Source organism: Macadamia integrifolia, chromosome 13 (assembly GCF_013358625.1).
Source record: "Macadamia integrifolia cultivar HAES 741 chromosome 13, SCU_Mint_v3, whole genome shotgun sequence".
In the NCBI taxonomy this organism is placed as follows: domain Eukaryota; kingdom Viridiplantae; phylum Streptophyta; class Magnoliopsida; order Proteales; family Proteaceae; genus Macadamia; species Macadamia integrifolia.
In genome coordinates, this window is record NC_056569.1 from 8393771 (window position 1) to 8413518 (window position 19748).

General features: G+C 38.7%; 1 protein-coding gene across 3 annotated transcripts; it reads left to right on the forward strand.

Moving 5' to 3' along the window:
* Positions 1-3699: 3699 nt before the first annotated feature.
* LOC122059301 (transcription initiation factor TFIID subunit 13-like) lies at positions 3700-9389 on the forward strand. Of its 3 annotated transcripts, XM_042622017.1 has the most exons (7): positions 3700-3905; positions 4033-4078; positions 4175-4305; positions 4419-4456; positions 8537-8596; positions 8691-8765; positions 9129-9389. In XM_042622017.1, the coding sequence occupies exons 3-7, from the start codon at positions 4203-4205 to the stop codon at positions 9234-9236; spliced, it is 384 nt and encodes a 127-aa protein (XP_042477951.1). In that variant the 5' UTR covers positions 3700-3905; positions 4033-4078; positions 4175-4202; the 3' UTR covers positions 9237-9389. The 3 variants fall into 3 exon arrangements, with proteins under 3 accessions (XP_042477951.1, XP_042477950.1, XP_042477949.1); XM_042622016.1 differs by lacking the exon at positions 4033-4078 and having other exon boundaries at positions 3700-3911; XM_042622015.1 differs by lacking the exon at positions 4033-4078 and having other exon boundaries at positions 3703-3905.
* Positions 9390-19748: the final 10359 nt, after the last annotated feature.

Sequence of the window (19748 nt, forward strand, 5' to 3'; positions counted from 1 at the left end):
TGTTAAATTCAATTGGTCGTTTACGATAAAATGTAAAGAAGTATTCTTTGAAACAATCCTTCTTGTAATTTTTTTTTTTTCTATGTGCATGTTTCTTTTTAAGGGAAATTGTGTATACAAATAAGGCTCCGTTTGGTAGTTATTCAGAAAAACGTTTTAGACATTTTTTAGTTCTATGCGAACAAAACAATGGAATAAAGTGTTTGATGTCGACTTGATGTTTTTCAGTTGTTTTGGAACAAAAAGATAAAAAAACACTAGAAACACAAAAGTGATGGAACAGCGAAACTTTGCTCTATCATTTCGATTTCGTCTCAAATAGTAAAAAAGTTAACAACTAGGGTAATTGTTCATAAAGCAGGTTCACCGAACACCATTTTTTTTTCAAACAACATTTTGACACAGAAACTGAAAATTATGTTTTTGACATGAAACGTCGTTTCTGAAACTGAATGATTACCAAACACATCATAAGTTTTAACAATCAATATCTACCACAACTAGTGTTATTATGTTACCCTTAACCTCATTGTATTTTTAGTCTTAGTGGTGGTCCAAAAGAATCCTTTGATTATTTCACATTATATTTTTCTCCTGTCATTTTTAATAAAAATACTTTTTTATTGGGATGGGGGTGGATCCTAGGTTTATTGTATATATATGAACAACCAAATGTATCTTTCCCTCCCAAGCAACATACATGAAATATGGATCATTTTATCAAAATAAATAAAATGTATATAGACCTTACGTATCATTTAATGGGGGAAAAAAATTCTTCCCTCTGCTATCATAGTGCAATTTCCCTTTTTCATTTTTTTTTTTCTCTCTCATGCTCTGATAAGCAAGGGCATATGAATGATGCATTTTTCAAGATAACCATTAATAAGGCGTGCAAATTCCTTTACACACTAGCAACGTGGGAATCATTCTCCCATTACTTAATGGTGGATAATTAAATCCTTGTATCAAATTTATTATGGATTTTTTTAACATATGGAGGATTGATGTGGCGAATTTTGTATTGATGCTAAAAACTCTTATTTGGTCAATCATGCCTGGAGATAGTAAAAAGAATGTTGACTAGAGAAGACTCCAGTGGAGGACTCCCCAATGTTCAAGTTAAAAATTCAAGTAAACAATGAGAACTAAGGAAAACAACATACATGCATTGTACATGAGTGAATATACCAGGATCTATGTTCCCCTCTCACTTTCATCTCTTCAAGTCTTGGTGGTTGCTAGAAGCTGTTGCTCACCTTCTCCGTCGTGGGTGGTCCTTTGAACCCTATAAATGGATGATAATGGAGAGCCGTGAATAACTCCACTGATCCTTGGGGTTACCCTTTGGGTGGATGCTTTTTTTGTTGGTAAGAAAGAGTTTTATTGAATTGAAGTACGTGACACAATCATACTTGGTTGGTTACTCTTTGCATAGATACAATCGTAACAATCTTGTTAGTTGGGGAGGAAGCCGATAGACACGTGTTTGATAGCCAGGGCATTTCTTGGTTGGTTCACGTGGCGTTTACAGAGCAGTGCACATCATGTATCAACCAAATTTTCAACCCTTGTTATGGGGAGTCAAGAACTCGTCTAATCTGAACATTATGGTAAAATTTGGACTTAACCATGACATACTTGATTATGAGGATTGATAAATGGGGAAATAGGGTCTAAATGATTTGATTAATGGATTAGGGATTGATACATTGTTATATGGGGTTTGAATACCCATCATAATAGGCTCATCAACTTTATGCGTTGGGTCTTTTTAAATTAAAAAAAAAAGAAGTATACATTCGGTGGGATTCTCCGTATCACTTAACCATGCACCTTATTGTTCTACTAAAAAAAAAAAACATGCATCATATTTTAGTAGGCTTCATATTGAGAATGATAATTGATGGCTTGATGTGAATCCCAAATAATTAATATATTGATAAATCTTTGAATTGGCATCATGTCAAATTTTAGGATTTCAAGCCATCATATGACCTGGATATCATTCGGTGTATTTTGCAATAATATACATTAACTGTGCTTTAATAAGATTTTCAAAATTTTCTTTTAAATGCTAAAATTCATTAAAACACGAAAAAGGATAAATCTTCGTCCACATAGCATCCAATACAACCCAATATGATGGAAATAACACGCTTTCGATATTAAAAAAAAAAAAAAAAAAAAAGAAACAATTTTCACAACCATTATTTTTCTCCAAGTTGTTGCATCTCCACTATTCTCACATATATCTATATATCTATATATCTATATATATATATATTCCTAACAATGGGTATCTAGTCCCGTGGGCCTATACCGACCCCACAACCGTATGAACATGATAACTATTTAACTTTCACTGAAAGCAGTGAATAGCATTAAATACACCATGTGAGTGGCTCTAAGAAGGACTTTCGTGTGAGTGGCCCCATGAAGGTAAGAGGAGTGGAATTCAGAACCACAAGTTTCTTGAGGCAAAGGTCCCTTGCCAACTTAGTTATCCCCTTGGGGTTTCTACTATCCCCTTGTAATCATTCCATGAGGTGCCTGTGAGCTCTAATTGTCTTGATTGAAATTTATGATTCTTATGCACTTCTTACATAGACATATGATAGACAATGAGGTAGACACATAAAGAACCCCATTCGAAATGAAACTCTAACACCTGAATTTGCGAGGTTGAGACATATTTGTAGGCCCATATTAAAATTGAAGGGAGAAAAAGATATATCACAATAAATTATTACCTTATAATGATTTTCATATTGTTATTTTATTTATTTATTTATTTATTTATTTATTTTTTTAATTTACTTCTCTTGCTTCTAAACATAGCCTTATAAAATTTGATACAAATCACAGACTATACATGGTTAGAGTGATACAGAAAGAACTGAACCAGCGTTATGGAACAAAAGTGAACCAGATCACAAACCCAGATAGACTGTTAGAACAGTAAACCACCTACGTAGACCGTCCAGGATAGGCTGATGGGGCAGCGTGGCGTTTACGCTCTGTGGTATTCCACCATTCCTTATCTCATCTCTCTTGAACTCTATTATTTAATATAGACTCTATAGAGTATAGACTATTTGTGCATAGGGGTGCAACAAGGTTGGGTTGGGCTAGGTTTCTTAAAACCTTAGCCTAACTCTAAGTCCCCTTAACTGGGCCCAAACCCGCCTTGACCCTTACTCAAGGCCGCAAAATTTTAACTTTGGCTTTACCCTTGAGGGTTCATCCTAACCCTTACCCGCCATGATTGGCTTTGATTTTTCAGGGTCAGGTCAGGATGACCTTGACCTTGATTGAGCCTGATTTTTCAAGATTAGGTGGGATGACCCTGACCTTGACCCTGACCATGATTGACCTTTGACCTTGGTTTGTCATTAAGAGTTGGGTATATCAAGACACTGCAAAATATGAAATAACTTAAAAATAAAAAACATTCATAACAAAGAAGAAAAATATAATGTTACAAATAAACAATATATAAAATTAGGTTAAATTTAGGATTAACATCAAGGTCACAACCAGGATCAACATCTGCGGCAAAAATCAGGGTTGGACCAGTACAAAAGTTATGGTAAAAAAATCAAAGTATGGTTCAGGGTGAGCCAAAGATATCAACCCTTATCCGCCCTGACCAGGGTCAAATCAACCCTGAGTGGCTCAAATTTTTGGGTCGATACTTGTTTGGCATGGGCGGGTTCGGGCGGTGAAGGCCAAAAAGCTTTCACCTCTACTTGTGCACTGGTACGGTTACAGCGACGAAAGTTATCGCAGAAGCTTGCAGAATATCTCCTCCCGTATCTACTCGAGTATCAATTTGGAGTTCAAAAGGATCGAAGCTCAGCCTGTCTGCAAATTCGGCCAAGAACAGTATTTGGAGCTTTTAGGTTAGTGTAAGTTATTATGTGCTCCTCTCATGAATTGCATTGCTACCCTTTTTCTGTAAAACAATTTAAGTCTGTTCATAGTTGGTGATGATCCCATAATCTGAAAATTGATCTAATTATTACTTAGGTCTAGCTTGTGGCCTATGGCATAATTATTCCCTTTCGGTGTTCAGGTCAATTTCCATTGGTTTCATCTGTATAGTATCAGATATAAATACTTAAGGAGTTTGCGCACTTTGATTCATGAGTTTTGGTCATTCTTGATACAGATTAATTTTAGGAAGTTAAACAGCTGACATGCATAATTCTTCCACTGGATCGACTTCTAAGCCGAAAGGCAGCTTGTCAGTGAGTTCTGACGTGTCTTTCAAGCGCAAGCGAGGAGTATTTCAGAAAGATTGTAAGCTAGTTTCGTTACTTGTTTTAACTTTTAATGGTTGCATTTTCTTTTATACTTTCTATCCCTCACCTTCCGGTTATTAACATATGCTTTCTTTGCTGATGTTGCTACAGTGCAGCACATGATGTATGGTTTTGGAGATGATCCCAATGTGAGAATCACATTCTACTTAATTTCAGTCATTTAATTTATATCTTGTTGATGGATTCATTTATGGTTTATTCAGGCATCCTGATTTTAACAGTTACTTTGGTTTGAATGTTTAAAGTGTTCAAGTGGAAAGTAGTGGTGGTTTAGTCTCTCTCCTGGTTTCTAGATGACTCCATGGTGTGATATTTGGTAGTTGTGATCTTCTATATTGCTTGGACATGGGTTTGGCCCTTTATTTTTAGGAATGGAGTTCTGGACCTGCTTGTGGCTCTGATTTTGAATTGTCTAGGTAACATAGTTAATGTAGGCTAATCCCGAACAAGAAAAAATCCAGCGGAAGACTAGTACGTACATGATGTAGAAACAAAGAAATATAGGCCAGAAGTAGGAGAAAGTTTGTAACCCACAAGAGATGGATCAGAATTGGTTAGAACTCAGGTCTAATGGTCTATTCTAATAGAAGAATAGACGTGCAGAATTTGGAGAAATTCTGACAAAAAAAATGGAGTTATGGAGAAGTCATAGAGATATTAGAAAAACTAATAGCAGAACTAGTACAACATTATTGATCACTATTCTTTCAGAATCAAAACCAAAATTTTAGAGTGAACAGGAAAAAAAAACTAGTATGTGAAATTTGAAGCAAATAAATCAGTAACTACAAAGTTTAGAAGAAGAATACAATCTGAAAATTGATAGAACAGGAGTACCACAGATTAGATTAAGTTATAATAAGTAGGAGAAGAAGATTAATTGAAGAGAAGAGATAGCACCTGACATTAAAATTCAGAACTAGAAGAAGAAGTACAGAAGAAAGCATCAGGGTAGAAGAGCCTTCACCCACGTTTGCAGAGGTCAACAGCGGTAAAAACTTCAATTCTGTCATTAAATCCGGGGGTGTATACATGTATATAACCTTTTAAATTTTCCACATTGACTCATAAAAGGACTCCTAATCACTCTCCTATACTGATTTAAAGTAAATAGACCAATCAGAACTCTTAAAAGCTATAAATATCCTAATTTAACTCAAACACTTAACTCCAATCCCTTGTACTAACTTCACCCCCTTCAATTTTATTAATTGCCTTATTCCCTCCCGTCGAATATATGTTTTGAAATATTAGAATTGATAGTAGTAGAAACAGGAGAGTGTTTAAGATTGATATCATAGTGATGCCCCTTAGCAATTACTTCTTCTTTTTGTTTAAATAGAGGGGGAAGAGATTGAAGGGATGTTCGCCATACATTTAGAGCAGGTAGGAATAAGTAGAGAGAGAGAGAGAGAGAGAGACAGATTATGTGTCTGTTTGAAAGTAAAACGTCTGGCAACCAACAAACATTACGTGCCTGTTTGAAAATAAAATGTCTGGAAATCAACAAACAACACTTACATGGAAAGAATCTGGCTGCAATCAGGATATGGAGATTGGCAAATGGCAAGATGGAAGAGGACAGAATCAGGAACAAATGCGTTAGGGGTAGGTGATAAGACGAATGACATTCAGGATGACGACCAGTGAGCGAACAAAAAGAAAGAGGAAAAACATACTGAGATGGTTCGGTTTTTATGAAATGAGGGCTGATGGCTACACTGGTGGGAAAAATTCATATGGTTTAGGTAAAATGCAGTAAAAGGACAACGAGAATGCCAGAAATGACTTCAGTTGCGTAGTGTGAAAAGATGCGAGTGCTTATGTTTTAGCAGAAGATATCACAGATTCATGGACTGCTGATGTAAGATTCATGTAGCTGACTTCAAGATTGTTGGGAGACCTTTTTTTTTTTTGTTGATTCTATTTTTTACAACTCTCTCATGATAAGTATTTCTTTATATATTGTTCTTATTAAAGCTTTACGTGGATTTTACTAAATTAAACTAAAACAATCTCTTTCTGATTTTACCCTCTATGGTTTAATTGAATCAGATTTCATACCGTTGGTCACCGGTTCAAACCTTGGAAACAGCCTCTCTTGCAAAGCAGGGGATAAGGCTGCATAAATTTGCCCCTCCCAGACCCTGCAGTAGTGGGAGTCTTGTGCACTGGGTTGTTCTTTTTTTTTTTTCTTCTGGGAGATTTCATCTGTGGCCGATCAACATGAAGATACTCATAAGCTGTGGTATTTCATCAGGGAAAATTTCTTCTCCAATATGGAGTTACAGGGCTAATGCAATCCTTGGGTTCGGAGCCCTTAAATTTGGATCTCTATGGGCCCACTAGTGACAAAAAATCCAAATCGAATGGGTAGTGGCAGTTTCATAAATAGTCAGAACAGTTAGCATCCTTTTCGAAGAAGGCCAAATCAGTAGATAAAATTCAGACAATTCCTATTAAAAAAAAAAGAAAAAAAAGAAACTACTTTCTAATCTTATTCCCGGTCACCCCCCAGACCTTGAACATACCAGAGCCTCGTGCACCGGGTACGCATTTTATTTTATTTTATTGGATATTATAAGAATTGTCCTTATGGGTAAATATCAAAACTTAAAATAGTCTTCTTCCTCATTAAACAGAACCCAACAGAGAATTGGTTTGACTGATATAACTTTCTCATATGTGTTCCAATTGGCGTGAAACTGTAGTGGTGGAATCGCTCGGTCCAGATAAACAAAACCAGTCCAGAAAAATGGTGTGCTAAACAGTTGCAGCATGAAGACCCAGAAAATTTTCTATAGGTAGGACTTCTCTGTCTTAGAAACTTAAAAATATCACTAGAATTCAAGATAATTAGACGAATAAATCTCTACTATTAAATTTGGGGGTAACCCGATCAGTATATAATCCGATATGGGGGTGTTATGCTAGCTGAAAGTTGTTGTGACAACAGGGTGTTGCCCATTTGTAGAACAGGCTAGACTAGTGTCTTGAAATCTAAAAGGAACAAAGAGATTAGATGAAGAAAACAGACAAGGGTAATACGGAAGTAGTAGTAGAAAAGAATCTGAGAATATGGGTCTGAACAGAGGATGAAGAAGACGAAGGAGCATGATGGAGGACTGGTAGGGGAAGAGAAGAAATTCCTGAGATGCTCAGGGCTGCAGGGGAGAGGGAGGAATCGCACAAAGAAGGGGGGTGGGAGGGAAGGATTGCACACAATGCCCGCATGCTTTTCACCAAAACCAAACTCAATTCATGTTCTATGATTTTTTCTATCAGTTACAACAAAACTTATAGGAGAAATAAAAGACATAAAAATAGAAACTCAATTGAAATAAGAAAATATCTTAAGCAAGGAAACAAATTGCACACCGAATCTCTAAGACTCTAAATCCTACGTGAAACCAACTTGCTAAAATAAGGTGAATAAAATCAAATAAAAGACAATCTTCCTAAATAAGGTAAATTCCTAAAATCCTACTAAACCCAAAACCAATATGGATCTGGTTCATCTCTGTCTGGAAACCAGATGGGTATGGATCGGTCCATGGGTGTGCATTTGCATCAACTCCCCTGGTGTTGAGAAAAACTCGTCCACGAGTTTTGTAGAAGGGTAACAATAAAAGCTCATGAGCGGGGGAACTGTTGCTTGTCTACAATGCAAACAAAATCCAAGAAATGAAGCTTTGGAGGTGCATTCAAGTCCGGAAAATCATGGGGAAGTATGAACTCATGATGGGGAATAGGTGGCACTGCACCGAGGTCCATCATTAGTTGATCCATGATCTTCTCATTTTCCGGTGCCGTTACTGGTTCCACAATTGGATGGTCTTCCTCTTGCGTTGACTCATTTTGTCCCATGGTTGCATTGTTGGTACCATCTTCTTCGAGTCAGTTGATCCACGAAGAACAAATTTCTGACGCATTTGAAAGGGTTGGATGGTGCACAAATTTTTATCATGATCAAGGGTGCTATGTCGTTCTTCTCACCAACCTTGACCCAATTTAATAATGCGCTGAGGGGAATCAAACACTTCACAAAAAACACCATCGTAATATTGAACCATGCTATTCTCAATCATTTTATTTTCTTCATTATTTAACATTGGTTGCAGTCTAAGATACTAAGGTGTTTCTGATCCCCTTATGCTAATTCCTATTATTAATTAGCCTGTCTGTTAACTTCTTGTTCTCCTTTGCAGCCGCTTCCAGAAACTGTTGCCCTTCTAGAGGACATCGTTGTTGAATATGTCACAGATCTGGTAAACAAGGCTGATTTCTACTTTTTATTGGCAGTTAATGCTGGATTTGTCCAGGTAATCATGTCTTTTATCTGCGATTCTAACATTTCTGTAGGTGCACAAAGCACAAGATATTGCAACAAAAAGGGGGAAGCTTTTGACTGAGGATTTCCTATTTCTAATCCGCAAGGTACCTAGTGATTCCTGTTGTTCTCTATTTAGTATGCAGTATGCAGAAGCTTCTTCCCGTGGTGGATGGTTGTGTTTTTGTCTAACTGTGGTCTTGTGTAGATTGTTAAGTCATTGGTCTTCACCCTCTAAAATCCATACTTTATGCAACGCCTTGCATGGTAGATAAACACCATTTGTCCTCTTGTGGTCTACAAAATTCAATATAAACTTGTGGAATAGTTCGTATAGAAATGTTGGCTACTTTTATGGTGCTTTTGCTAATACTTGATTAATGATTTGGTGTTGCTTCTATTAGATTTTGTCTTTTGAAGTTTCCAAATTTGTAACATGCTAACACCATCTAACCGTATGATGTGTGCAGGATTTGCCAAAACTTCATCGGTGTACAGAACTTCTGTCTATGAATGAGGAGCTAAAACAAGCAAGGAAGGCTTTTGAAGTAGACGAAGAGAAGCTGGCAGCAGATTGAAATGGGTGTACCCTGAAATCTGAATGTGTTCCCTGAAATCTGAATTGCTTCTTTTTCTTGTGCTGCTGCACTTGATTTGGGTCTCTGAAATGTATGATTGCTTTGTAAATTATGGTTCCCGTTTCTATAAACCTAGTTATGTCTGTTGTAGAATTTTTTTTTCCTGTTTCATTTTTGACTGCAATTGCTAAATTTCTTGAGCTTTGAAATGGTCATCTCTGAAAGTAATGTGTCAATGATGCAGGATAGGTTTGGGAAATCTAATACACGTCTAAGGAATAAGTGAATTTGGGTTTGGGAAGGTCCACTAACACAAAACTCACAACATACATGCAGAAAATCAGATTTAACAGAAGCCATAAATGATGAAAATTTCCAAATTACAAGTGCTGAAATTTCATTATAGGATTCATGGAAATTTAATATAAGATACATGACAGGCAGTACCTTCCTTTGCTGTCCCGCGAGTTGGAGTACTGTGATCAAGTGCTAAGTCACTACCAAACTCCAAGAATGTGTCCTCAGTGTCTCCTTGCTGTTAATTGATGAATCCCCATTGTGTTTGGGGCTATAATTTAAGGCAAAATTGGGAAAATTGGGACTGGTAGAAAAGGAATAGGGAGAGGAAGAGGGTGGTGGCTCAAGAGGGAAGAGTTAGGGAGAGAAAGGGGACTTGGCTTCACAACAACTTGGATTCAATCCAAGTTTGCTGGGAATCAGACATCCTGCAGAGAATGGGAGAAATCTCACAAGTTCAACATCATCTTCATTGTCTCCCATTTCAAACTACAACCCTTTTAAAACCAAAATGGAGAAAAAAAAAAGAAGGAAAGAGAAATAACTCCCCAATAATTACTTTTCCGGCAATAACTACTACATCATAACTAATAACTCCCTTGCAGCATTAGGACATAACAGTTTTGACACTAAATAAATACAACAAAATAAAACAAGCTAAACATAAGTAAATAGAAATATGCATCCACATAACGGATATCTAGCCACAATGAAGTCATATGTTGTTGTGTACGTCGCGTCTCCTCTGATATATCCTAAATCCCTGGATGATGTCCTCTTCACTTGAAAGATCATCACATCTTTATGCAGCTATTTTCATCTGTCATTTTCACTTTCTGACATATATTACATTTTAATCCATAAATTTTTTGTTTTTTCTGCAATCTTCTGGATGATTTACTTCACGGCTTCACCAATAACATTTTTTTAGTGGCCTTAAAGGTGGGGGTGTAATTTTACTTTTCATTGTAACCCATTTCAAAGTCTTCTGTGATAATTTTTGTTAACAGGCTTCAATAGGCTATAGTTTGAAGTCATGCTTAGAAACAAAATTTAAAGAAAAAGGATGATACATTAATTAAATGAGCTTAGAATTCAGTATAAATCGTATGATTAGGTCATTTGCCTGTCTAGTAGAAAAGAGGAATGATTCTTTTGCTTTTGCTGTTTGGTGGGGAGGAGAAAAAGAACCATTAAAGATGTTCTCAACTTCTCATTACCTTTGTTATCCATTTATAGATATCATCACAGAGGTGTTGGTGTTATTAGCAGGGGAAGTACTGTACACTTTTCCCCAACATTGGCTGTTCTGCTTACTGATGAGCTTGGCCCATATTTTTGGAGATGTTTTTAGACTAGGAGGCAGCTTGTACTTTCAGGGAATTAGGGTTTCTCTATATTAATGGCTTATGTTCAAGGGCATTCATGTCCTCTTTATTTTTGAATTAATTGAATAAATAGGAGGCTTGGTGGTGTAATTGATCTATTCACTTATCTCCCTTTCTCTGCCCCTCACATCTATTTCTTCTCTCTCTCTCTCTCTCTCTCTCCCTCTCCCGCATCCCTTTTTCTCTTGCTCTTTCATCAAGAGGAATTTGGCTGTCAAAGACATGCCACTCAAACATGTGAATATAAAAACAAATAATCTTGGAAAATCTCTGCAAACATAGAACAAATATTGGTTGGGAAATGTGAAAATATTCGTTAAAAATCTTAGCAAGAAACTACAAATTCATGCTTTTGTTTTTTAAGGTCTTTATGAGGGTCAATTTTCAGACTTTTGCCTGCCATCTTGAGAAATTTCGAAGCAATATTGGAGCTTGGGTGAATCTTTAGAAGATTCTTCTGATTGAGGTTGGTATACATATATATATATATATATATATGATGATGATGATGATGCAAATTGGCTAGGGATGTGATGTGGGGAATATTCCTTCCCTCTGTTGGGGGGGGGTTTATGGGTCCTGAGATTGTTAAAGATTAAGGCAATCTGTTGGGATGTAATGTTTGCGCTATCCCTTTAACTACTGGGAGGTATAAATCTGGTAATCGTTTAAGAGGATGCCAAATCAGTTGGGCTGTACTGTGGGAAATATTCTTTTCAACTATTTGTGGGCTTGAAGTGATGTAAGTATTGTGGGGATGGGAAGACATAAGGAGTCAATCAAGAGTGACTTTGATATGATATCGAAACCCTAGAAAGAATTGGAATGCGGTGGAAATGACGAAAGAAAAGATACTTGCTGAATGGTGAATGGCTTACTGTAATTTGGAGTAACCTAAATGCAATACCAATATATCTAATGCCCAGTTTGGGCACTTATATAAAACAGATGAACAAGATTGTTGATTTTCTTATGGTGGGTTTGAATATAGTGAGGGGATTGTTGAATATAGGTTTTCTAGACCAAAATTTATGGAGATTCTTTGGTAAGAAAAATAAATTCAGGCCTTTTAGTATATATATATTTTTTTTCTTAAAGCTTTTGGAAATCGGTCTTGTAATGAAGTTGCTATGGCAATTCAGGAATGACTCACTCACATTGGGAGGAAGTGATTGCCCACAGATATGCTCTTTGCTTAGGGGGCTGTAGGTGGATGAGGTCTTCTCCTGTGGCATATGTTTGGCAGATTATAATGAAGGTTCATGACGAGTTTGTGGCAAGAAAAAGATCCGAAGTGGGCTGATTTCAAGGGTTCTTTTGGGCATATGAGTAGTTAGAAATTTGGAAACTACATGACTTGTGTCTTAGGTTTACCCACTAGCTTCTCACAAAGATTTCTTCTTACAAAAATGTTTCTAGGTGGTTAAATCATATAATTTTGTGGCTGCTGATGTTTACAAAATCTTCTGGATACAGAAATTGAGTGCACTAACCTTCTTAAGCATCTTCATAGCTATTCTTAATAATCCTTTGTAGGATGGTTCCCAAATTTGGGAAGATGAAGGGGAAGTTATGTAATTTATAAAGTCTTTGTATGAATTAATTTTAAAAGACTGAATGAATGTGGTTTATTGAGGATCTAGGGATTGGATGCTCCTCCCTGAATATTTTTGTGTGGGTGCTATTAAAGCAATTAAAACAGAGATTTCAGGTTACAAATTATTACTGTTTATTATGTGAAAAGGAAGAGATGCCATATCATTTCTTTTTGACATGTGATGTGGCTAATATTTATGATGACATACTATTGTATATTGGTCTTTGTGGGATACAAAGCTGTAACAGCTATGGTTGAATGATTCTCTTCATGGCCTGTGATGACATTAAATCCAAAGGTTATAATTTTATGTGGTTTGCTTCTTTTTGCAATCTATTGTAACTTGTAAGACCAGTTGTGATGTATGGTGCGGAATGTTGGGCAGTCAAGAAGCGTAATATAGATAAGTTGAGTGTGGCAGAGATGAGAATGTTGAGATGGATGTGCGGCAAAACTCTGAGAGATAGAGTGAGGAATGACCGGGTTAGAGCTGATTTGGGAGTTGCCCTGATCTAGGATAAGCTCAGAGAATGTTGATTAAGATGGTTTGGATATGTCGAAAAGAGGCCTTTGGATGCTCTAGTACGGAGGAGTGACCAGATTTAGATGGATGGAGCTAAAAGGGCTAGGGGCAAGCCGAAGATGACCATTGATGAGTTGGTAAGGAGAGACATGCAAAAGATAGGTCTTGACAGTATGGCATGTGACGTAGCTACTTGGAGGGCTAAGATCCGGGTTGCCAATTGTTTGTAAGCGGGATGTCCTAGAGGTGTTGCGGTGCTTTTTTTCCCCCCTCACTTGGATCGATATAGCTGACCCCATTTAGTTGGGATAAGGCTGAACTGTGTTGTTGGTGTTGAAATCTGTTGAGGACTGTAGGAGACAAAAGGAATGATTTTTGATGACGAGAAAATGCAAAATGTTTGAATCTGTTCCCATATGGGCTCATACCTCTGTATTTGTACTGTATTCCAATTGAGTATTTTGAACTGACAACTTCATTGGGCAACAATTGGTGGTCATTGCTGAAAACTGAAACCATTTTATCATCAGAGGTGAATATATTTTTATGCAACTCATATATGATGAATGGTCTTAAGATACACAAAATGTGCATACCTTTGTGTATGGATGTAAGAAATACTTCTCTTTTACTGATAAGAGAAAATGTGTTCTCTATGCTTTCTTGATTTTTAAATTTCTTTTGCTTTGTTTTGTGCTTTTTTTTTTATTGAATTTTGACATATCTTCTATTCTTAATTTACTAATGTGATCATGTTCTTGAAGAGGTTTCTTAGTAGTTTACTTCTGTTATAATGCATAGCCAGATAATATGGTTGTGAGGTCTACCTCTAAAATAAATCTGAGCGCAGGGCCAGTCATGCTTTCTTTATGCTCTTTTTCCTCATTAGCCTACTTCATCCCATTAGCCTGCTTCAGTGTGGTTACAAACTCCACAAGTTCTACATCATGATGCATGAGCATCATCCATGGAAGCCACATATGTGCCACCATGTAACTTGGGAGAGGCACTTTCTCTTCTAAGGACCATTGGGAGACTGATGATAAATGACTGATTCTAACAGAGGGTAGAAAATTCTAGCTATAGCTGAGATGCGTAGGATTAGCTCCTCATTTAATGTGTCTTATACTCATATTTCTAAATCTTGTTTCGATAGGCCATTTTGGTCAAACTGAAATTAGCAAAATACACCAAATTTGGCAAAATTTTACCGAAACAATTTATCTTTTTGCCTATCTATGTCAGTTGGCCGTTTCGGTGGGAAAATGGGCATATTGGGCTCCAATACTTTAGGGAAACCTTATTTTAGCTTGTATAAACACATGTAAATCCTTATATTGCAAGAAAATTTACACAATATGGTGGTTTGGATTGCACCCTTGGTTGACAATATACGCCCTCCATTCAAACCACTCCTCATATGCGAACATAGATTTGAGTCCAGCCTTCTTTGCCTCAAAGCTCTTCAGTGCAATGAAGTCTGTGGTGAATCTAGTGAAGCTGAGCCTGACCAAGTCCCCTCCACATTCTCCCTCAGAAGATTCAGTGCAAACCCATGGTTGTCGAAAAGGTGCTCACTATTTTGCTCTCTCAACCACACTGTACAGATTTTATCTTCCCCATGTCCTTCAGCACGAGGTCAATGCAATGGGCCGCACAAGGGGTCCAGAAGAGCTGATGCCTATTGTTATGCATCAACTTCTCACCAGCCTGTGTGAAGTTGTTTCCATTGCCTGTCACAACCTTTGACAGTGTTCTCTACTCTCACCTTGTAGACCACCTCCTTCAGCAAGTTATACATGTATTTTGCATCATTTTTCTCCTTGGAAGCATCCATAGATTTTAGGAATGCTGTCCTCACATCATATTAATCATAAAGTTGGACTTTCTCATGGGCCAACCTAACCATCACACATGATCATCACCCTGTAGCTCTCCCACATCCTCTTCAGGCCATTTATATACTCCTGAAGCTCCTAGTTTGCTGGGGCAAATACACATTCACTAGCTCATATGTGGTGGGCACTAGATCCTGGGTTAGCCTCAACCACTGGATTTAGCATCATCTAATAATAGGGGCTTGTAGTGGTGTGTGCTAGGATGCTACGGAATAAAAGTTACTTAGGCACAACCTACCCAACCATCTCCCTCACATCAGTCCACCATAGATGCTGGGATTCTGCTGGCTGCTATAGTACGGGGTCCTGTCGTGGTGGTACTGGTGGAGGAGCTGCCCTCATACTCTATGATCTCCTAAAGGGCAACCTATCCTGTCCTCACTCTAATTTGTTCACATTTTTGGTGTGGGAAAATCCATTTTTTAAACCCAAAAGAATTGTATATATCTATATATATGGAGAGAAAAATTCCAACACGGTGAGAATGTATAAAAATTTCATCACCAAACGATATGTATTTGTTATATTTTGCAAAAAATCATTTTTGGGATGAAATTTTTATATGTCAGACACTAGAGCCTGATATACGGCCTCACGGTGTTGGAATATATATATATATATATATTATTTTTCCAGTTAAAAAAATGGATTTTCTTAAAACAAAAATGTAAAAAAGTTAAGAGTAGAGAACGAGGGCAGGCTGGGTTGACATTTAAGAGATCAGAGAGTACGAGGGCAGCTTCACCTTCAGTACCACCATGCCAAGGCCTCGTACTAGAGTAGGTTCCTGACATTTATAGGGAAAAAATCCACTAGCAATGTAAACTGAAGCACATGTGAAGTGATGTGAGGGGGATGGTTGGGCAGGCTGTGTCTAAGTGGTTGTTATTCCACAACATCCCAGTGCACGCCATTATGGCCCCTATAGCGTAGATCGGTCCTATGGAAAGAAGTATACCAGCAAGAATTGATCCAAGGATGGTCCATCACACTAGTTAGTTGACCATCCTATTAGGTCATAGCGTCACGGCCATTCTATGGGCAAGGTCGTGACACATGGGTTGGCATGGTCGACGTGCTTGTTGTCCCGATGATGGCTTTTTGTGGTGTGGGTGGTGGACATGGTTGTGCTTGGAGCAGAAATCACTTGCCTCGTGACATTCCGTCATTCATCAGTATGCAAAAATGAGGGGGGTTTCCATGTCTACTGAAATACCATGAAAAACTTAAGGGTTGTCTTGAGGAGGGGTGTGTTCCCCATCCCTCTTGGTGCCATGGTTCCTAACATGGCATTGTGGCAAACCACAAGCATCAACGTGGTTGTCACAGGTAAGGCATTGTGTGTGGGGTTGTCCTAGCTGTGCATTCGCATCATCGCAAGTACTCCCTTGGCAGATCCCATGGGCGGGCACTCGTAGCCGTAGTGGCGAAGAGTGTTCCCTCTATAAGTTTGGTTACTGACGAGGACCACAGTTAATGGAAGGCGTTGTCATGGTGCACTGGTGCGGAACCAGAGACTTCCTCTTACGATGCTACTAGCACCCGCTATGCAAGGGCACGACAGTGGCACATGAGTAGGGGACATGCCCGTGTGGGTGGAAGTTTCTAGTACATCCCGTGCGACAGTGATGACTGGCATGGGGAGTGAACCATAGGCCGTGGCAAACCTTCGGTTGCACGGTGGGCTATTTGAGTAGTGCTTGTTACTACACCTTGGGCGTAGTCATGACGGTTGGCTTGTTAGTGGCCCAACGATGGGCTACATGACAAGGGACCATAAGACAAGTGTGCTTCGGCAAGGATTGTTCTGTCGGTTGTTGTGAAATCATGTTGGGTGTTTGTGAAGATGGCTTGAATGAGCTTTGACTTGCCTTAGTCATGCTGTGATTAAGGTGCTACATGGGCATGTTGACTCTGTTAAAAATATGCCCGTGACAATAGAGCCAATCAATTATTGAATTGGGCCTGCCCTTTGGGCTGGGAGTTTGGGTCTCTTAAACCCCCAAATCATGGGAAGATATTTTGAATATTTTAGCAAGCGGTAAAGGAAGATTTCAGAACTACCAATTGAATTATGAAGACTTTTCTAGTCTTTTGTCCTGCCTTGGACAGCAATATACTAAAGGAGATCGATTGGGAGCTTAAGTGATTAGTTTCCTTTTATGTAAGTGTTGGGAAGTCCTTTTGTTTCCTTGAGTTTTAATCTTCTTGTACAAGGAAGAAGTCTTCTAGAGACTTACTTTATTCTTAGCATCCTTTTCAGTTTGTTTCTACTTTTGTTCTTTCTTGTGAGGCAAGTCTTATGCCTATATGATGTGATGACCCTTAAGAGGTCACCCGCCATTTGAATAGATTATTGAAGCTTTGTTTTGTGCAAGTAAGAGTCCTGTGAGAGGCTGAATCGACTGAGGGAGCTGAGGGTGAGAGACCCAGGCTGAGATAGCCAACCCTATCCCCCTTTTCTCTTCCCATCAGTCACCCTTTCTTTTCTTCTTTATTTATCTGTTTCCTGTATGATTTAAGCTCCGTCCGAGGGTTGATTAGTACCCTTTGAAGACCAACATCAATTCTTGCTTCTGCTACTCTGTCCAGAGCAGCGGCAGTTTTATTTGAAGGATTTCTGGGTTATCTTCACATCTGGAGAACTTCCAGATCTGTGGGCCATTGCAGTTCATATTTTGAGGGCCTAACAGGGGCCATCAGAGGGCCACTCGACCAGCACTTCTTGGTCAGCAGAGGTCTGCTGCTCTAGTTCTTGAAAATCTCTTGCTTCTTGACTATCAAGAATTCTCAGATCTGGTTATTTAGACATCAACTGAAGCCCATCTTTTGGAGATCAAGTGGGCTATACACAGCCCACTCGACCTTATTATTAGCCTCAGCTGTGGTCTAGTTGATGAGTTCGTTAATTTCTCAGTTTCTCTTACAATCCCCCCCCCTCAGATTTTACCTATTTTCTCAGGTTCGAGGTATTCTCTATTCTGTCCAGAATTCTTGATTATTCACTGGTTAAGGTTTACTCTGGGGAGTTATTTGAGTCTTAGTATCATCGGAGTATAGGCGATTTATTTTTATCACTGTTTGCTGGACTTAAATTGCTTTTCTGTCCTAGCAGATAAGACTTCTTGTTGAGGTTCTGTTACTGGTTTTGGGGACTGTTTGTGTACTGACATCAGCATAATGTTGGAGTTATTTACTGGGGTTGCATACTTGTATCTGGCCTTATATTACCCTATTATTAGACGATCCTAGTTTCGGTGGCTGAGACTGGCCTAGGGGTCTAGGGCCCACCACATGCGAGGAGATGAATGTGTATCTGCCCCAGCAGAAACAGGAGTATATAAATGACTTGAAGGGGATATGAGAGCCATAGGGTGACACGATTATGTGTGATTGTTGGACTAGGCCCGTGAGAAAGAACATCATCAACTTTATGGTTTTCTGTGACGAGAGGGAATATTTCTGAAATCTATGGATGCAAAATACTCTTATAAGTTGCCGAAGGAGGTGTTCTCGGAGGTGGGAGTGGAGAATGTTGTCTAGGTTGTGATGAACGAAAAAGGCAACTTCAAGAAGGTTGGTGAGAAGTTGATGCATAGTAGTAGGTACCAGCTCTTCTAGACCCCTTGTGCAGCCCATTGCATTTACCTCATGTTAAAGCACATTGGAAGAGAAAATTGGTGTAGAGTGTGGTTGAGAAAGAGTGACAGATGAACACCTCTGTCTACAACCATGGGTTTGCACTAAATCTTTTGAGGGAGAAGTATGGTAGGGACGTGGTCATGCCCGACATCACCAGATACACCACAAACTTCATTGCATTGAAGAGCTTTGAGGAGAAGAAAGCCGGATTTAGATCTATGTTTGCGTTTCAGTAGTGGTTGAGTGGAGGGCGTATAGTATCAACCAAGGGTGCAAATCCAAATCACCACATTGTGGGACTTTTCTTGCTATATGAATGTTTACACACACACACACACACACACACACACACACACACACACACACACACACACATATATATATATATATATATATTGGTGGATAAAAATTTCAGTACCAAGAGGAAAAGGGAACGAATATACAGAGCCCCAAGGAAGAAAGAAAATAAATACAAGCTGAAAAAAGCAAAGCAAAAATTAAGCTAGGGAGGGGGGGGGGAGGAGAGTGCAAAATGGAGGGCAAATCCCAGGCAATGATAATGAGCTTGTTCCTTTAGAAGTCCCTTACATAGTGATGGGAGAACAAAGAAAGCTTTGATCTAACATAAAAAAATATGGTTTTCCAAATCATGTCAAAAGATCTAGAGTTGGAAGTCCATCTTTTAAGATTGCTTTCCATCCAAATGTAGAAGGATGTGGCAACTGTAGGGCCAGCAGTTGGAGGGGACTTTTTTTTTTTCCAAATGGGAGGACAACTGACGAAGAGATGGTCGGAGTCTTCATTCCCGTTCCAACAGAGGCAACAAGCTGGAGGGACATGAATGTGCCCTGTAAATGAGAAAAGATTGGGTTAGGAGATAGTTGGAGAGGGCTTTTCAAGGTGGAAAGTTATGAAGAGGGATATGACTTGAACCAAACAATCTTATGCCAAAGAGCAAGAGGGAGATGTAACTGAACCCAATCCCAAGTTGAGGAGGAACGCTAGAAGGGTCGGGAGACTAGATAATTCTATCTCCTCTTCCCCGGTGGCTAGGGGAAATGGGAGGAAGGAAGACTAGATGTCGGAGAGGGGTGCGGAAGGGATGGGGGGCCCAGGAACTGTTGGAGATGATGGTTACTACAAAGCCATCCTTGGGAAGATTGGAAG

Excerpts from the sequence above, each read along its gene's own strand:
- LOC122059301 (XM_042622016.1), top strand. The coding sequence starts at position 4,203 with ATGCATAATTCTTCCACTGGATCGACTTCTAAGCCGAAAGGCAGCTTG. Across the intron at positions 4,306-4,418 it reads AGGAGTATTTCAGAAAGATT|TGCAGCACATGATGTATGGT; the intron begins GTAAGCTAGTTT and ends ATGTTGCTACAG. Across the intron at positions 8,597-8,690 it reads TTGAATATGTCACAGATCTG|GTGCACAAAGCACAAGATAT; the intron begins GTAAACAAGGCT and ends ACATTTCTGTAG.